Raw genomic sequence first — 14,079 nt, 5'->3', positions numbered from 1 at the left:
ATTCATTTTCTTCTAAAATGCTTTCTCCAAAAGATTTCAAAAAAGAAAAGGGGGAAAATGTGAAAGGAAAATATCTTGGGCCCCCAAAATCACTAAGCTAAAGCGAAATGTCAAGCCAGGAACTGCTTAGGGCAAACCTGCCTCCCACTCTATTCAAAGTTGCCCCTCTGCTCACTGAGACAAATGCATATCTGATTCCCTCCTTTGGAGAGGCTAATCAGAAATTCAAATGTAATGATTTATCTCTTATCTACCTCTGACCTGGAAGCCCCCTCCCTGCTTCGGAGTCCTCCTGCTTTTGCTGCTAGTCATCCCGCCTGGACCGAATGAATGTTCATTCTTACATATGTTAATTGATGTCTCATGTCTCCCTAAAATGTATAAAACCAAGCTGTGCTCTTATTATCTTGGGCACATATCATCAGGACCTCCTGAGGCTGTGTCATGGGCGGGCGTGTGTTCTCAACCTTGGCAAAATAAACTCTCTAAATTAACTGAGACCTCAGATTTTCGGGGCTCACACTGTAAAAAGGAGAGTAGAAGTTCCTCTTCAAAGACTTTCCTCCCCATCTACTTCAGTTAAATAGTAACTTCTCTTAGAAGCAAAATTTATTCAAAGACGTCTGCTAACATTCTTAAATATCTACTAGCCGTAATAAAGAAATCAATGTACTTTATGTTTTTAGCTCCCACAATTTAGCCTAAATATTGCCCTGGCGTGCTTATACTAGTCCAAGCAAGCATTAAGTCATAGCCTGTTCCTCATCCTTATTTGAAGGTGTTTTTTACCTTTCTCAGCATTCCACAAGTTACTTCCCCCTTCCTTTGTTCTCCTCTGCCTTTGCCTCTTTTAAAAAGTTCTAAGTTGCTAGCCAATGAGGACAAATACAGAATGTGAAGTCCCGTTCCAGCCAATAGAAACCGGACACAGCAGTGAAGTAGACGGGTCAAGTTATAAATGACCCTGTCTCCTTTATTCAGTGTACTCTTGTGGCAAAACTGCTAGCTAGTGTACCCTTTCTGTAGAAAGTAAAAAAATAGCCTTGCTGAAGAAATTGACGTTCAAGTGCTATTTCTTTACGGCAGCAAAGAACAAGCATTTCTAACAACGCTATGATTTCCATTCTGCAGATGAGGGAATCAAGGCTCTGAGGAGTTCAGGAACTTGCTTGAGCTACACAGCTAATAAACAGTAGAGCTCATATTTCAATGCAGGTCAGACTGATGGGGAAGCCCATTCCTGGTTTGTCTCAGCTGTCCTGGGAGCCCTCTGGGCCACTCAGGTCCTAGCTCCACAGCCCCTTCCTTTCCTCTGGCTTCCCACCCAAGTCTTACCTGGATGTGGTGACGAGACAGGCGGAAAATCTCCTGTGCCATCAGCAAGGTCTTTGAGTCCATCACCAGGTACAGCAGATGCAGAAGGGCAAGGAAGCCTGCGCCTCTCAGGTCCGTGGCTGGATTCGCTCCTGTAACAGAGGCCATGAGGAAACAGGGTGTGGCAGCGAGCAATGCGTTAAGAGCTTGCCGTGGGAAGCTGCCCTGACCCTGGCCTCTTCCCAGGCTAGGAAAGCATGACAGCACAGGTCCACTTTCTGCCACACTTGTGGGGTTCATTCTAATGAGCTAAGCAGGGGCTATGTACCAAATGGGGATCCCAGCGCCCTGGGGCAGCCTCCCACATTAGTTTTCTTGCTGCTGTCTATGACCCTTGACAGTTACTCTTCCACAAAACAATCAAAGCGATCCTTTACAAAAAAGGCTGAATTTACAGTTCTGGAACTAGATGAATAATGCACTTTCTGCCTATTCCTCCCACTAAGTACAGCTAAAAGCCCTGGACATTACTATATAAAATAAACAGAAGACTCTGAAAGGAGGGAAGACAGACTTATTAAGAATCCTGAGAGCTGAGAAATGACTCTCTGGTGAATTCCTGGGTTTCTTTTTGCCTAATATATCCCAAGTGGTGCTGGAGAAGACAGCAACCCAGAAATGCCAATGGGAGCAGACTAAAAAGCCCCAAGGAAAGCTGCTCTCTCTAGCCAAAGCGCGGAGAAAGAGGCAGTGTAGCAAGACAGAAAGCTTTAGCCAACACCCACCCTGCTGCAGCAAAACACCACAGAGAAAACTGTGGCCCTATCCCCACTCTTCTCCAGAAAAGGCGGAGTAGGGACCCTAGACTTCCATCCTGGCCTGACTGTCAAGGCACCCTTAGCTCCACAAGGGTAGCGTCAGAGAAGGACCAGCGGCGAGCTGGGACTTTATCTTTCCCAGGGGTAAGGAGCCCCCTTGCCTCCTCTGCAATGTGGAAGTCACATAGGAAGAGTAACGAGGTACCCCTGCCCCACCAGCCATGTTGGCCAGGCTGGTCTCGAACTTGGTATTAGTATAAGCCAAATGGGATACCTGGACTTCCACCCCCACCTGGCAGTAACAAGGTGACATCCCTCCTTCCCCTGCTGGCACAGTAACAGAGGAGGCCTGCTAAAGTAGATTTAAGTAAGATCCAGAGTCTCATACAAACTATCCAAAATGTCTAAGATACAATAAAAAATCACTTGTTACACCAAGAACTAGGTAATTCTCAATTTGAATGAGAAAAAATGATCAACAGACACCAACACTGAGATAACACAGTTGTTGGAATTATTTGACAAGGAATTTAAAGCAGCCGTGGTAGGCAAAATAATCCCCCCGCCCCACGATGGCCATGTCCCCAGAAGCTATGACTATGTTATGTAACATAGCAAAGGGGATTAAGATTGCAGGTAGCACTAAGGTTGCTGATCAGCAGAAAGGGAGATGATCCTGGACTGTCTGGGTGGGCCCCATGTCATCGGAAGGGTCCTTAAAAGTGTAAAAGAAAGGCAGAAGCCCAGAGCCAGAGAAAGAGTTGTGAAGAATCTGGCTCAGAGAGATGCTGTTTCTGGCTTTGAAGATGGAGGAATGGAGGTGGCCTCCAGAAGCTACAAAAGGCAAGGAAATGGATTCTCCTCCGGAGCCTCCAAAAAGAACACTGTGCTGCCAACACCTTGATCTTGAACACAGGTTCTCAGTGAGACCTGAGTCAGACTTCTGAACTAGAAAACTGTAAGATAATAATTTGTGTTGTTTTAAGCCACTAGGTTTGCGGTAATTTGTTACAGCAAGGATAGAAAATCACTATAGTATCTACCATAGAATGCCTTTGGTAAGCAATTATGAACAAATACACTTTGAAAAAATGAAAGAATAGAAAGTTTCAGTAAAGAAACAGCAGATATAAAGAATAACCAAATAGAAACTTTAGAACTGAAAAACAGAATAACTAGAACTAAAAACTCTCTGGATGGGGTCAACAGGAGAACAGAGACAGCAGAGGAAAGAATCAGTGAACTTGAATATGGGACAGTAACAATAGAATTACATAATATGAACAACAGAGGGACAGAAAAGCAAAAACCAAAATGAACAGAGCCTTAGAGATCTGAGGCTATAACAAAGATTTTTAAAAATGAACAAAGATAGCATTTGTATCATTGGAATCCCACAAGAGAGGACAAAGTGTGGAGTTGAAGAAAGTATTTAAAGGAATCATGGCTGAAAATTGACTAAATTTGGCAAAAGACACAAACCTACAGACTCAAGATGCTGAGCTAACCTCAAACAAGAGAGGCCCAAAGAAATCCACACAATGACACATCACAGTCAAATTCCTGAAAACCAAAGACAAAGCAAAGATTTTTTTTTTTTTTTTGAGATGGAGTCTTGCTCTGTTGCCCAGGCTGGAGTGCAGTGATGCGATCTCAGCTCGCTGCAACCTCCGCCTCCACCTACCAAGTAGCTGGGACTATAGGCACGTGCCACCACGCCCAGCTAATTTTTGTATTTTTTTAGTAGAGACGGGGTTTCGCCATATTGGCCAGGCTGGTCTCGAACTCCTGACCTCATGATCCACCTGCCTCAGTCTCCCAAAATGCTGGGATTACAGGCGTGAGCAAAGATCTTTCTTTTGAGACAGAGTCTCAATTTGTCACCCAGGCTGGGGTGTAGTGTGATCCCAGCTCACTGCAGCTTCCACTTCTTGGGCTCAAGCGATCCTTCTGCCTCAGCCTGCCCAGTAGCTGGGACTACAGGCATGCGTCACCACACCTGGTTACTAAAAAAAAATTTTTTTTTTTTGGCCAGGCATGGTGGCTCACGCCTGTAATCCCAGCACTTTGGGAGGCTCATGCAGGTGGATCACTTGAGGTCAGGAGTTCAAGACCAGCCTGGCCAACATGGTGAAACCCCATCTCTGCTAAAAAATACGAAAAAAAAGCTGGGTGTGGTGGCACAGGCCTGTAGTCCCGGCTACTTAGAAGGCTGAGGCAGGAGAATTGCTTGAACCCGGGAGGTGGAGGTTGCAGTGAGCTGAGATTGTGCCACTGCACTCCAGCCTGGGCAACAGAGTGAGACTCCATCTCAAGAAAAAAAAAATTTTTTTTGTAGAGATAGGGTCTTGCAGTGTTGCCCAGGCTGGTCTTGAACTCCTTGTCTCAAGCAATCCTCCTGTCTCGGCCTCCCAAAGTGCTAGGATTACAAGTGTGAGCCACCATGCCTGGCACAGAAAAGATTTTGAAAGCAGAAAGAGACTATGAACTCCTTACTTATGAGGGAGAGATCATTCAAATGACAGTGGATTTCTCATCAGAAACTACGCAGGCCAGAAGGAAGCAGCACATTTTCAAGTGCTGAATAAAAAGAAGTGTCAACCTGGAATTTTATATCCACAGAATTCAGAAGTGAAGAGGAAATTGAGACATTCTCAGATGAAGGAAAACAAAAACAATTTATAGCCAGCAGACCTATCCTAAGAGAATAACTAAAGGAAGTCCTTGAAATAGAAAAAAAATAAAAGAGGGAACTTTGGAATATTAGGAAGGAAGAACAAACAATGGAAAGAGTAAACACAACATTTTTCTTTTTCTTTTTCTTTTTTTTTTGAGACCAAGTCTCACTCTGTTGCCCAAGCTGGGATTACAGGCGTGAGCCACCGTGCCTGGCCCAGATTTTCCTTTTTCTCCAGAGATTTAGAAATTACGTTTATTGTAGTGTCACAGCTCTTTTATAATTTGTCTAGCAGGTTTTCTGGTTCTTCACGAGAACCCCTCCTCAAAAAAATTATGTTTGTTGATTGAAACAAAAATCTTAACATTGCTGGTGCAATTCTCTATATATAGAGAGGATACATTTAAGACGATTACATGATAGATGAGAGAGGGAACAAGGACGTAACCATGTTGCCACACCAACAGACCACCAGTTAATTAGGAGTACATAACGTTTCCTTTTATCTTTTTTTAAAATTTTAAAAAAATTTTTTTGAGACAGAGTCTTGTTCTGTCACCCAGGCTGGAGTGCAGTGGTGTGATCTTGGGTTCAACCTCCACCTCCCAGGTTCAAGCGATTCTCCTGCCTCAGCCTCCTGAGTAGCTGGAATTACATGTGCATGCCACTACACCCGGCTAATTTATGCATTTTCAGTAGAGATGGGGTTTCACCATGTTGGCCAGGCTGGTCTTGAACTCGACCTCAAGTCATCTGCCTGCCTCAGCCTCCCAATGTGCTGGGATTACAGGAGTGAGCCACTGTGCCCTGCCTTAAAGTTTCCTTTCAAAATTAAGACATTTCCCTATTCTATACAAATATAATTTGATATGGTTTTGTTTATTTTTATTTTTATTTTTTTTGAGATGGAGTCTCACTCTGTCACCCAGGCTGAGTACAGTGGTGCAATCCCAGCTCACTGCAACCTCTTTTTCCTGGGTTCAAGCGATTCTCCTGCCTCAGCCTCCTGAGTAGCTGGGACTACAGGCACGTGCCACCACACCCAGCTAATTTTTGTATTTTTAGTAGAAATGGTGTTTTGTCATGTTGGCCAGGCTGTTCTTAAACTCCTGACCTCAGGTGATCCACCTGCCTTGGCCTCCCAAAGTGCTGGGATTACAGGCGTGAGCAACCATGCCCGGCCAATTTGATATGGTTTTGAAAAAAAATAGTACAACCTAAAAACTGGTGAAATGATTCTGTTTCACTCAGAAAGTAAAATAATATATGATAAAATTTTCATAAATATTTTTTAGAGAGGAAAAAACCCAAAAATGCCAGATTCTAAGTCACATCACTCCAGTGTTTTACATATCACTTAGAGTAAATGTATACAACAGCCTAAAAGACCACCAAGTGATCTTTTCTCCTGTCACTTTCGTCTCCACCTCAGCCACACTCTCGCTATTTTTCTTTTCTGAGACAGAGTCTCCCTTTGTCACCTAGGCTGGAGTGCAGTGGTGCGATCTCCATTTACTGCAACCTCTGCCTCCCTGGTTCAAGTGATTTTCCTGCCTCAGCCTCCTGAGTAGCTGAGATTACAGGCACGTGCCACCATGCCTGGCTAATTTTTATTTTTTATTTTTTTCCGATACAGAGTCTTGCTCTGTCGCCCAGGCTGGAGTACCATGGTGCAATCTCAGCTCACTGCAACCTCCACCTCCCAGGTTCAAGCAATTCTCCTGCCTCAGCCTCCTGAGTAGCTGAGACTACAGGTGCACACCACCATGCCTGGCTAAATTTTCTATTTTTAGTAGAGATGGGTTACACTATGTTGGCCAGGCTGGTCTCAAACTCTTGACCTCATGATCCACTTACCTCAGCCTCCCAACGTGCTGGGATTACAGGCATGAGTCACCGCACCCGGCCCTAATTTTTGTATTTTTAGTAGAGATGGGGTTTCACCATGTTGGCCAGGCTGGTCTCGAACTCCAGACCTCAAGTGATCCACCCTCCTCAGCCTCCCAAAGTGCTGGGATTACAGGAATGAGCCACCACGCCAGACCTACTCTGGCTATTTTTCAAGCAGAGAAAGCAGGCGCCCCCTCACGGCTTTTGCATTTGCTACACCCTCCTCCCAGAATACTCCCCTGAGATCTTCCCCCTCATAGTGCTGGATGAGAACGACCTGGCCTCTCACTCTAGTCCTGGAATCAGAGGCATGAAAAAGAAGATGAGCTGCTCCTCCCTCTTACCCTGAAAGCCCAGGTCCTCCCAGTGGTCTCCATGAAGGGCACAGTCAAACTTGGAGCCGGTCAGCTTCTTATAGATGGTCTGGAGGACTCGGCCATGCACTGGGTCTTGGCTATCCAGGCCACCTGCCCCAAAACACACCCACACTGTCTGCCAGATTGCCCCTCATGGGAGAACTGGGTGCTTCTCAGAGAATGTGAGATCTGGACTGTGCTCAAGACTTCCAATTCTCAGCTCCCACTCTCACCCGCCAACCATGGTACATGCAATATTCCTGGCTTAGCCTCAGCAACAGCATCAGCACACAGGGTCTTGCCTCACCGCAGATGCAGCAACTCCCCTGTGGGCTCACATTGCACTCACATTGAGCAATGGTCAGGACCAAGTCCCTTTCTTCCCGAAGGCCCTGGTGGAGCTTTGGAGGCCCGAAGAGGTAGTGTCGAAGGGCAGCGAGCCCAGTCCTTCGAATAGTTGGCTGGATTCTTTTCTGGGGAAGAAGTTGCAGGCAATGGGCAGAGTGCTGCTTCATCTCCCTTAACCAACTTCCCATCAGGCTCAGACTAGAGGCAGCGCTTGCAGAAAGTAATTCCCCCAGCTAGCTGGCTGGTCTTTGGGCCAGGGGAAGGAGGCAGAAGTTGCAAGGCACCTGTTGTCTCTAGAGCCGGGCTCTTCCAGCTCCCAGATTTTTTGCAAGGTGAAAGAGACATCCCCAAGGGTAGGTATTATCAGCCATTATTTGCATTTAGTCCTCTGGGCTTTTCCAGAACTAGCTATTCCACTAACTCCCACAGGGGTTACACATGCCCAGCTCCCCCAGGCAGTCAGACAAATGCCGGGACAGGTTGCCCAGGAGGTGGGGACTCACTGGAGTTAGATGACTCTGAGGGGTAGCTGGGATCTTTTGGTCACAACCAGCACTTCCCAAGTGAGGTCATGTTGGCTTCTCATGGCCCAGGGTCACTACTGCAAGCCTTAGAACATTCTGATTTCGGTAGCTTTTGGCTCTCTGGGTCCTATAAAACAACTTGGTTCCTATCTTTTTAGCCTCTCTCCCCTGAGCCAGGATTTAGGTAGAAGACCTGAAATCACATTTATCTAAATGTATTGTTACTCAATATGTCCCAGAAAGCTCCCCAGTTTTTTTTATTTTTTACAGAGACAGGGTCCTACTCTGTTGCCCAGGTGTGATCATAGCTTACTGTAGGTTTGAACTCCTGGGCTCAAGTGACCCCCTCACCTCAAACTCCTCCAAAAGTGCTGGTATTACAGGTGTGAGCCACTATGCCCAGCACCTAACCCACCCCTAGCATTTATTCCCCCAAATATTTCTTCTTTTTCCAACTTATATCTTTCTTAAATTCCTAAATAGCTTCTGGTTCCTTGAGGGAATGGAAGGCCACTGGCCATGAAGTACTCAGCTCCCTCAACAGTATGCCTTGCCTAGTACTTGATTCTAGATGTCCCCATCCCTAAAAGGGAAGAGTAGAGAAACAGCTATACAGGCCCCTGAACGACAGGGCCACAGGAGCTGTAAGGGCACAGTCCCACAAAAGCTACCAAGGCCCCAAATGAAGTATGGGTCCTAGGCCACCCATGATCCTGGGCACCAAGATCTTAGGGGAGATTTGCTTGCCCAGTGCCCTATCCTGGTGGGACAGAAGCTTGGCTCCTAGGGAAAAGGCACTTTGCTTGAGACTCCAAACCCTGCTACCATCATACCTTGAAGGAGGAAAGGTCCACAGTCTGGAAGTACTGCAGGGCCTCACTGAAGGAGATTAGCTGCCCAGGCTGCTCTGAGTTAGCCTGGCTCCCTGTGGCAAAAGGGAAGACATGCCAGGATTTATAGGAGTCATTCTGTCAGCAAACATTTACTGAGGTCCTCCTACTTGTCACCTCCAAGCCAAGCACTGACTTTCAGTTGAACATCAGACACCTACAGCTACAACCAATCTTCTTTCAAGAGGCTGGCATTATCTGCGAAGATGACTCTCTTTTTGGACTAGGCTATTCAGTCGTGCTAGGCCAACCTCTGCAGTGAGTATGGGGCAGATCTGCCCCACAAGGCGATCCCTAAATTCTCTCATCTGTGAGGGGGCAAGTCACTGCCTGGGGTGGGTACCCACATAAGAGCATGCAACCAGTCTGTTTAGGGGCCTTTCCTAATTTCCACTCTTCCCTTCTTACACCCTGTATAGGAACCCCCAACCACACACCTCTGTTATAGCCAATAGGGAATTAACTGATCAGTTAGCAATATAGGTGATGGCTGATACTATTCACTGGCCCCAGGAGCTCAATAGAGGCTCAGGCTAGATATAAGTCCTAGTTCTATTGCTTCATCCAAACCTCTTAGAAAGAAACAGGAGACAATTTTTATTCAGCCTTCAGAGCCTTCCAGCAGATTGCTTCAGCTCCCATCCCCAGGGATTTCCTTGTGCAGTAAACAACCTGAGCAGCCTCACACAGGGGCCCTGTCTCCACCCTCCTGCCCAACCTCGCCACTCTGTAGAAGCTGCCCTAACCAAGGTCAACCCTGTCTTCTTTCACGGCTGGGTGGAAGATGGACAGGGATGGCAGCCCGTTCTCCATGGCCTTCACTCTGGTTTCCTCCATAGATAGGATGTCATCATATTCGGATTTGAAAAAGATATTGTAATCTATGTTATATAGTTAAAATGAGCACTCTTAGGAATTCTGTCTCCTAGTCCCAGACTCACAGAAACATTTGCCATATGTGTGAATGTTGCCTTTGCTGGCAGAGGGGCTATGGGGAGACAGCAGCATTCCTACAGTTACCTGTCTCTGGCTGGATGGTGTCCACAGCTTCCCATTCTTCTTGGGCTCTGACCACCTCTGTACTCACAACTGCAATAGTGGGAGAAAAGGAGACCCTCTGAGATCTAGGTATGTCTGGGCCTCTACTGCAGACCCCAGCCTTGTCTGCCTGCCTTGGGCCTAATTTTTTTTTTTAAGAGATGGGGTCTCACTGTGTTGCCCAGACTGAAGTACAGTGGCTATTCACAGGCATGATCCCACTATTGATCAGCACAGGATTTTTGAACTGCTCCATTTCTGACCTGGGCCAGTTCACCCTTCCTTAGGCCACCTGGTGGTCCCCCACTCCTGGGTGGTCCCCATATTAATGCTGAACTTAGTGGGGCCACCTGATCAGCACAGCACACTACAGCCCAGAACTCCTGGACTCAAGCAATCCTCCTGCCTCAGCCTCCTGAGCACCTGGGACTACAGGCATGCACTACCACATCCGGCTGCCTTGGGTCTTAACACCCTCTGATCCTCTCCTCACAGGTTTGCTAGAGTGAGCTTTCGAAAAGTAAGATCGGGCCAGGCACGGTGGCTCACGCCTGTAATTCTAGCACTTTGGGAGGCCGAGGCGGGCGGATCACAAGGTCAGGAGATCAAGACCATCCTGGCTAACACAGTGAAACCCCATCTCTACTAAAAATACAAAAAATAAGCTGGGCATGGTGGCAGGCGCCTGTAGTCCCAGCTACTCCAGAGGCTGAGGCAGGAGAATGCGTGAACCCGGGAGGCGGAGCTTGCAGTGAGCAGAGATCATGGCACTGCACTTCAGCCTGGGCGACACAGCGAGACTCCGCCTTAAAAAAAAAAGAAAAGTAAGATCAGACATCACTGCTCAAAACCCTCCAGGGATTCTCCATAGTCCTCAAGCTAAAACCCATACGCTACAGCACAGTATCCACATAACTTCACGATCTACAGATGGTTCCTAACTTGTGACAGTTCCACTTACAATTGTTTGACTTTTAGATGGATTTATCAGGATATTAAATGCATTTTTCTTTTCTTTTCTTTTTGTTTTTAAATTTTTTGTTTTTTTAAAGGCTAGTCAGGTGAAGCAGTGGGAGTGGAGAAGGAACAGAAACATCTGTAACTGGTTGTGATCAATTCGTTGTAAACATCATTCTACTCGGACCAGCCTTAAATGCACTTTCGACTTATATTTTTTGCTTCCAAATGGGTTTATTGGGATGGAAGTTCACCTTAACTCGAGGAACATTTGTAGATTCTTTTTTTTTTTTTTTTTTTTTTTTTTGAGACGGAGTCTCGCTCTGTTGCCCAGGCTGGAGTGCAGTGGCCGAATCTCAGCTCATTGCAAGCTCTGCCTCCCGGGTTTAGGCCATTCTCCTGTCTCAGCCTCCCGAGTAGGTAGGACTACAGACGCCCGCTACCTCGCCCGGCTAGTTTTTTTTTTTATTTTTTAGTAGAGACGGGGTTTCACTGCGTTAGCCAGGATGGTCTCGATCTCCTGACCTCGTGATCCGCCCGTCTCGGCCTCCCAAAGTGCTAGGATTACAGGCTTGAGCCACCGCGCGCCCGGCCGATTCTGCTTACCTCTCTAGCTTTGCCCCAGGGCCATCCAGAACTACCTGAAGTTCCTCCATGTGCTCTGCCTTCTCCCACCCTTGGTGCCTTTTCACAGACTGCTCTCCCTCTGCTGGAATCAAGACTCCAGGCACTGCCACCATCAGTTCCAACCCCTGCTGGTGCAGCTCCTTCTCATTCTTCAGTTAGCTCTGACACCATCCTCTCCTGGATGCCTTCTTTGATCTCATGGGTCCAGATGAGGGGTCACTGCTCTGTGAGACCCTGACAACCCGTGCTTATCATAGACTAGTCATTGTTTCTCCTGCTCCATGGTGAGCTACATAGGGCCAGGTTTTCTAGAGCCTAGCACAGAGCTTGACACATAATAGGTGCTCAACAAATGTTTGATGAATGAATGAATGAATGAAAGCAGAATACAAGGGGGAGAAAAAAAGCAGAGGGTGGGCTTTCTAAAGCCACCACCCAGCCCTTTTCTCAAAACCAGAGCTGTCACTCTCTGGCTCAAACTGCTAGCGGCATCTTCTGTCACTGACTTTTCCAGTTTGCTACAGAGGACATCAACAATGTGAAGGATGGAGAGACTCCAGTTTAATACCAAAAATATGACCTCTCCAGCCTCAGTGGTAAAGTAGGTTAGGACAGCTCCTCTCTGCCTCACAATCTTGGCTGAGGACATCACATGGCAATAAATTGTAGGGAGAATATACCTGCAGATTAAATGAAATGCTACCAGACGCTAATAGATAATAAGGAAGAGAAAGTGGCTGGGAAGCAGTAGAGGATAGTTACTGAAAGTACACTTGAGAGCCAAACTACATGTGAATGCTTCATCTCTGCCTCTTACTAGCTGTATGTCTTCAAGCAAGTTACTTATCAACTGTAACCCCTCATGGGGCTGTTGTGAGGATGGGGTAATTCTTCTACTTCCTAGGACAGCATGTGGCCCAAAGGTAAGCCACTATCATCAACACAGGTGTGGGCTCAGGTCCAGCACGGCAATGGCCAGAGGCAGCGGGTGAGATGGGTCCAGGGTCCTAAATGTCTGGACCTCTAGGAAATTCCATCTCACCTGCTCCACTCCGGAGTAGCAGACACTGAGCCTTGGAGTTTCTAAGACAGCTTTAAGAGAATATTCGACCTTGGATGATCAAGAAAATAAAACTTGCTTTCAGCATAAGAGCTAAAAAGGAGGGACAAAGTGGCTGAACACAAAGGGAAGAGAAGGCTGGATGCAGTGGCTCACGCCTGTAATCCTAGCACTATGGGACGCTGAGGTGGGTGGATCACCTGAGATCAGGAGTTCGAGACCAGCCTGGCCAACATGGTGAAACCCTGTCTCTATTAAAAAAACAAAAAACAAAAAACAAACAAACAAAAAAATTAGCTGGGTACAGTGGTGGGTGCCTGTAATCCCAGCTAGTTGGGAGGCTGAGGCAGGAGAATCACTTGAACCCGGGAGGCGGAGGTTGCAGTGAACCAAGATTGCGCCATTGCACTCCAACCTGGGCGGCAAGAGTGAGACTCTGTTTCAAAAAAAAAAAGGGGGTTAGGGGATGAGTAGAACAGCAGGACGCAATGCTTATTGTGAAGTTGAACAGGATCCTTCACCCTTTTACCTTCATGCAGCTTTATTGATTTATTAATTCTTCACCTGTCAGAGCCTCATGTACCAGCAACTTAACCAATCCCTCCCCAACCCCATACGCCCTTGCCAACACACAGCTTGATCAAAGTCTGTGAGCCAGGAGCAGGAACCACAGTGGCAAGGGGGTGGGATTATGCTGTCAAAACAGGTCAGTCAGCAAAAGTTCAAGGTTTCCACCAGCAATAGCAAGCTGGTGCTTAAAAACACAAATGCCCAAACGACGTTAAGAGCTGCTTCTCCTTTTCTCTTGAAACGAGGCACACGCTTCCTACGTGTGACATAAATACTGTTTTCCCCGACCAACAGAAGAACACGGGGGCAAAGGACAAATGTTCAGGATAATTAACACAGCTCACATTAATTTGGTTATCTTTTTTCCTTTTTATAATTGTCTCCTTTATTTCAGCTCTCTTCCACTTACTCATATAGTCAACAGCACTGCCAATTGAGTCAGCTTATTAATTCTTTTTTTACATTTTTATTTATTTATTATTATATTATTATTTTTTTTTTATGTTGCCCAGGCTGGAATGCAGTGGTGCGATATCGGTTCACTGCAACCTCTGCCTCCTGGGTTCAAGCGATTCTCCTGGCTAATTTTTGTATTTTTAGTAGAGAACTCCTGACCTCGTGATCCGCCCGCCTCAGCCACCCAGAGTGCTGGGATTACAGGCGTGGGTCACTGTGCCCAGCCTACATTTATTTTTTACTTTTTTTTTTAGTTAGCCAGAGATATAGGCACATGCCACCATGCCTGTAATCCCAGCATTTTGAGAGGCCAAAGTGGGAGGATCATTTGAGCCAGGAGTTTGAGACCAGCCTGGGCAACATAATGAGACCGTCTCTACATAAAATTTTTTAAAAATTAGCTAGGCATGGTAATGCACACCTGTAGTCCCTGCTGGAGCCCAGGAGTTCAAGGCTGGAGTGAGCTATAATCACAAAACTACACTTCAGCCTGGACAACAGAGCGAGACCCTGTCCCTGGGAGGGGGGAAATATATATATATATATATATATAT

At 46.5% G+C, this 14,079-nt stretch overlaps 1 protein-coding gene across 2 annotated transcripts in view; it reads right to left on the bottom strand.

The window, feature by feature from the left end:
• The window catches only part of ELMOD3 (ELMO/CED-12 domain containing 3), a 50,030-nt gene that overhangs the window by 20,447 nt on the left and 15,504 nt on the right, over nt 1-14,079 (bottom strand). For both annotated transcript variants that reach the window (XM_011965785.1, XM_011965784.1), the window contains 5 exons: nt 9,838-9,906; nt 8,761-8,852; nt 7,405-7,528; nt 7,044-7,166; nt 1,336-1,466 (listed from right to left, as the gene is read on the bottom strand). In XM_011965785.1, the coding sequence (XP_011821175.1) occupies nt 1,336-1,466; nt 7,044-7,166; nt 7,405-7,528; nt 8,761-8,852; nt 9,838-9,906 (539 nt within the window). The remainder of the gene's footprint in view (nt 1-1,335; nt 1,467-7,043; nt 7,167-7,404; nt 7,529-8,760; nt 8,853-9,837; nt 9,907-14,079) is intronic.

The sequence above is a fragment of the Mandrillus leucophaeus genome, unplaced genomic scaffold (genome assembly GCF_000951045.1).
Source record: "Mandrillus leucophaeus isolate KB7577 unplaced genomic scaffold, Mleu.le_1.0 Scaffold737, whole genome shotgun sequence".
Classification (NCBI taxonomy): Eukaryota; Metazoa; Chordata; class Mammalia; order Primates; family Cercopithecidae; genus Mandrillus; species Mandrillus leucophaeus.
This window is presented reverse-complemented; position numbering and strand designations above follow the sequence as displayed.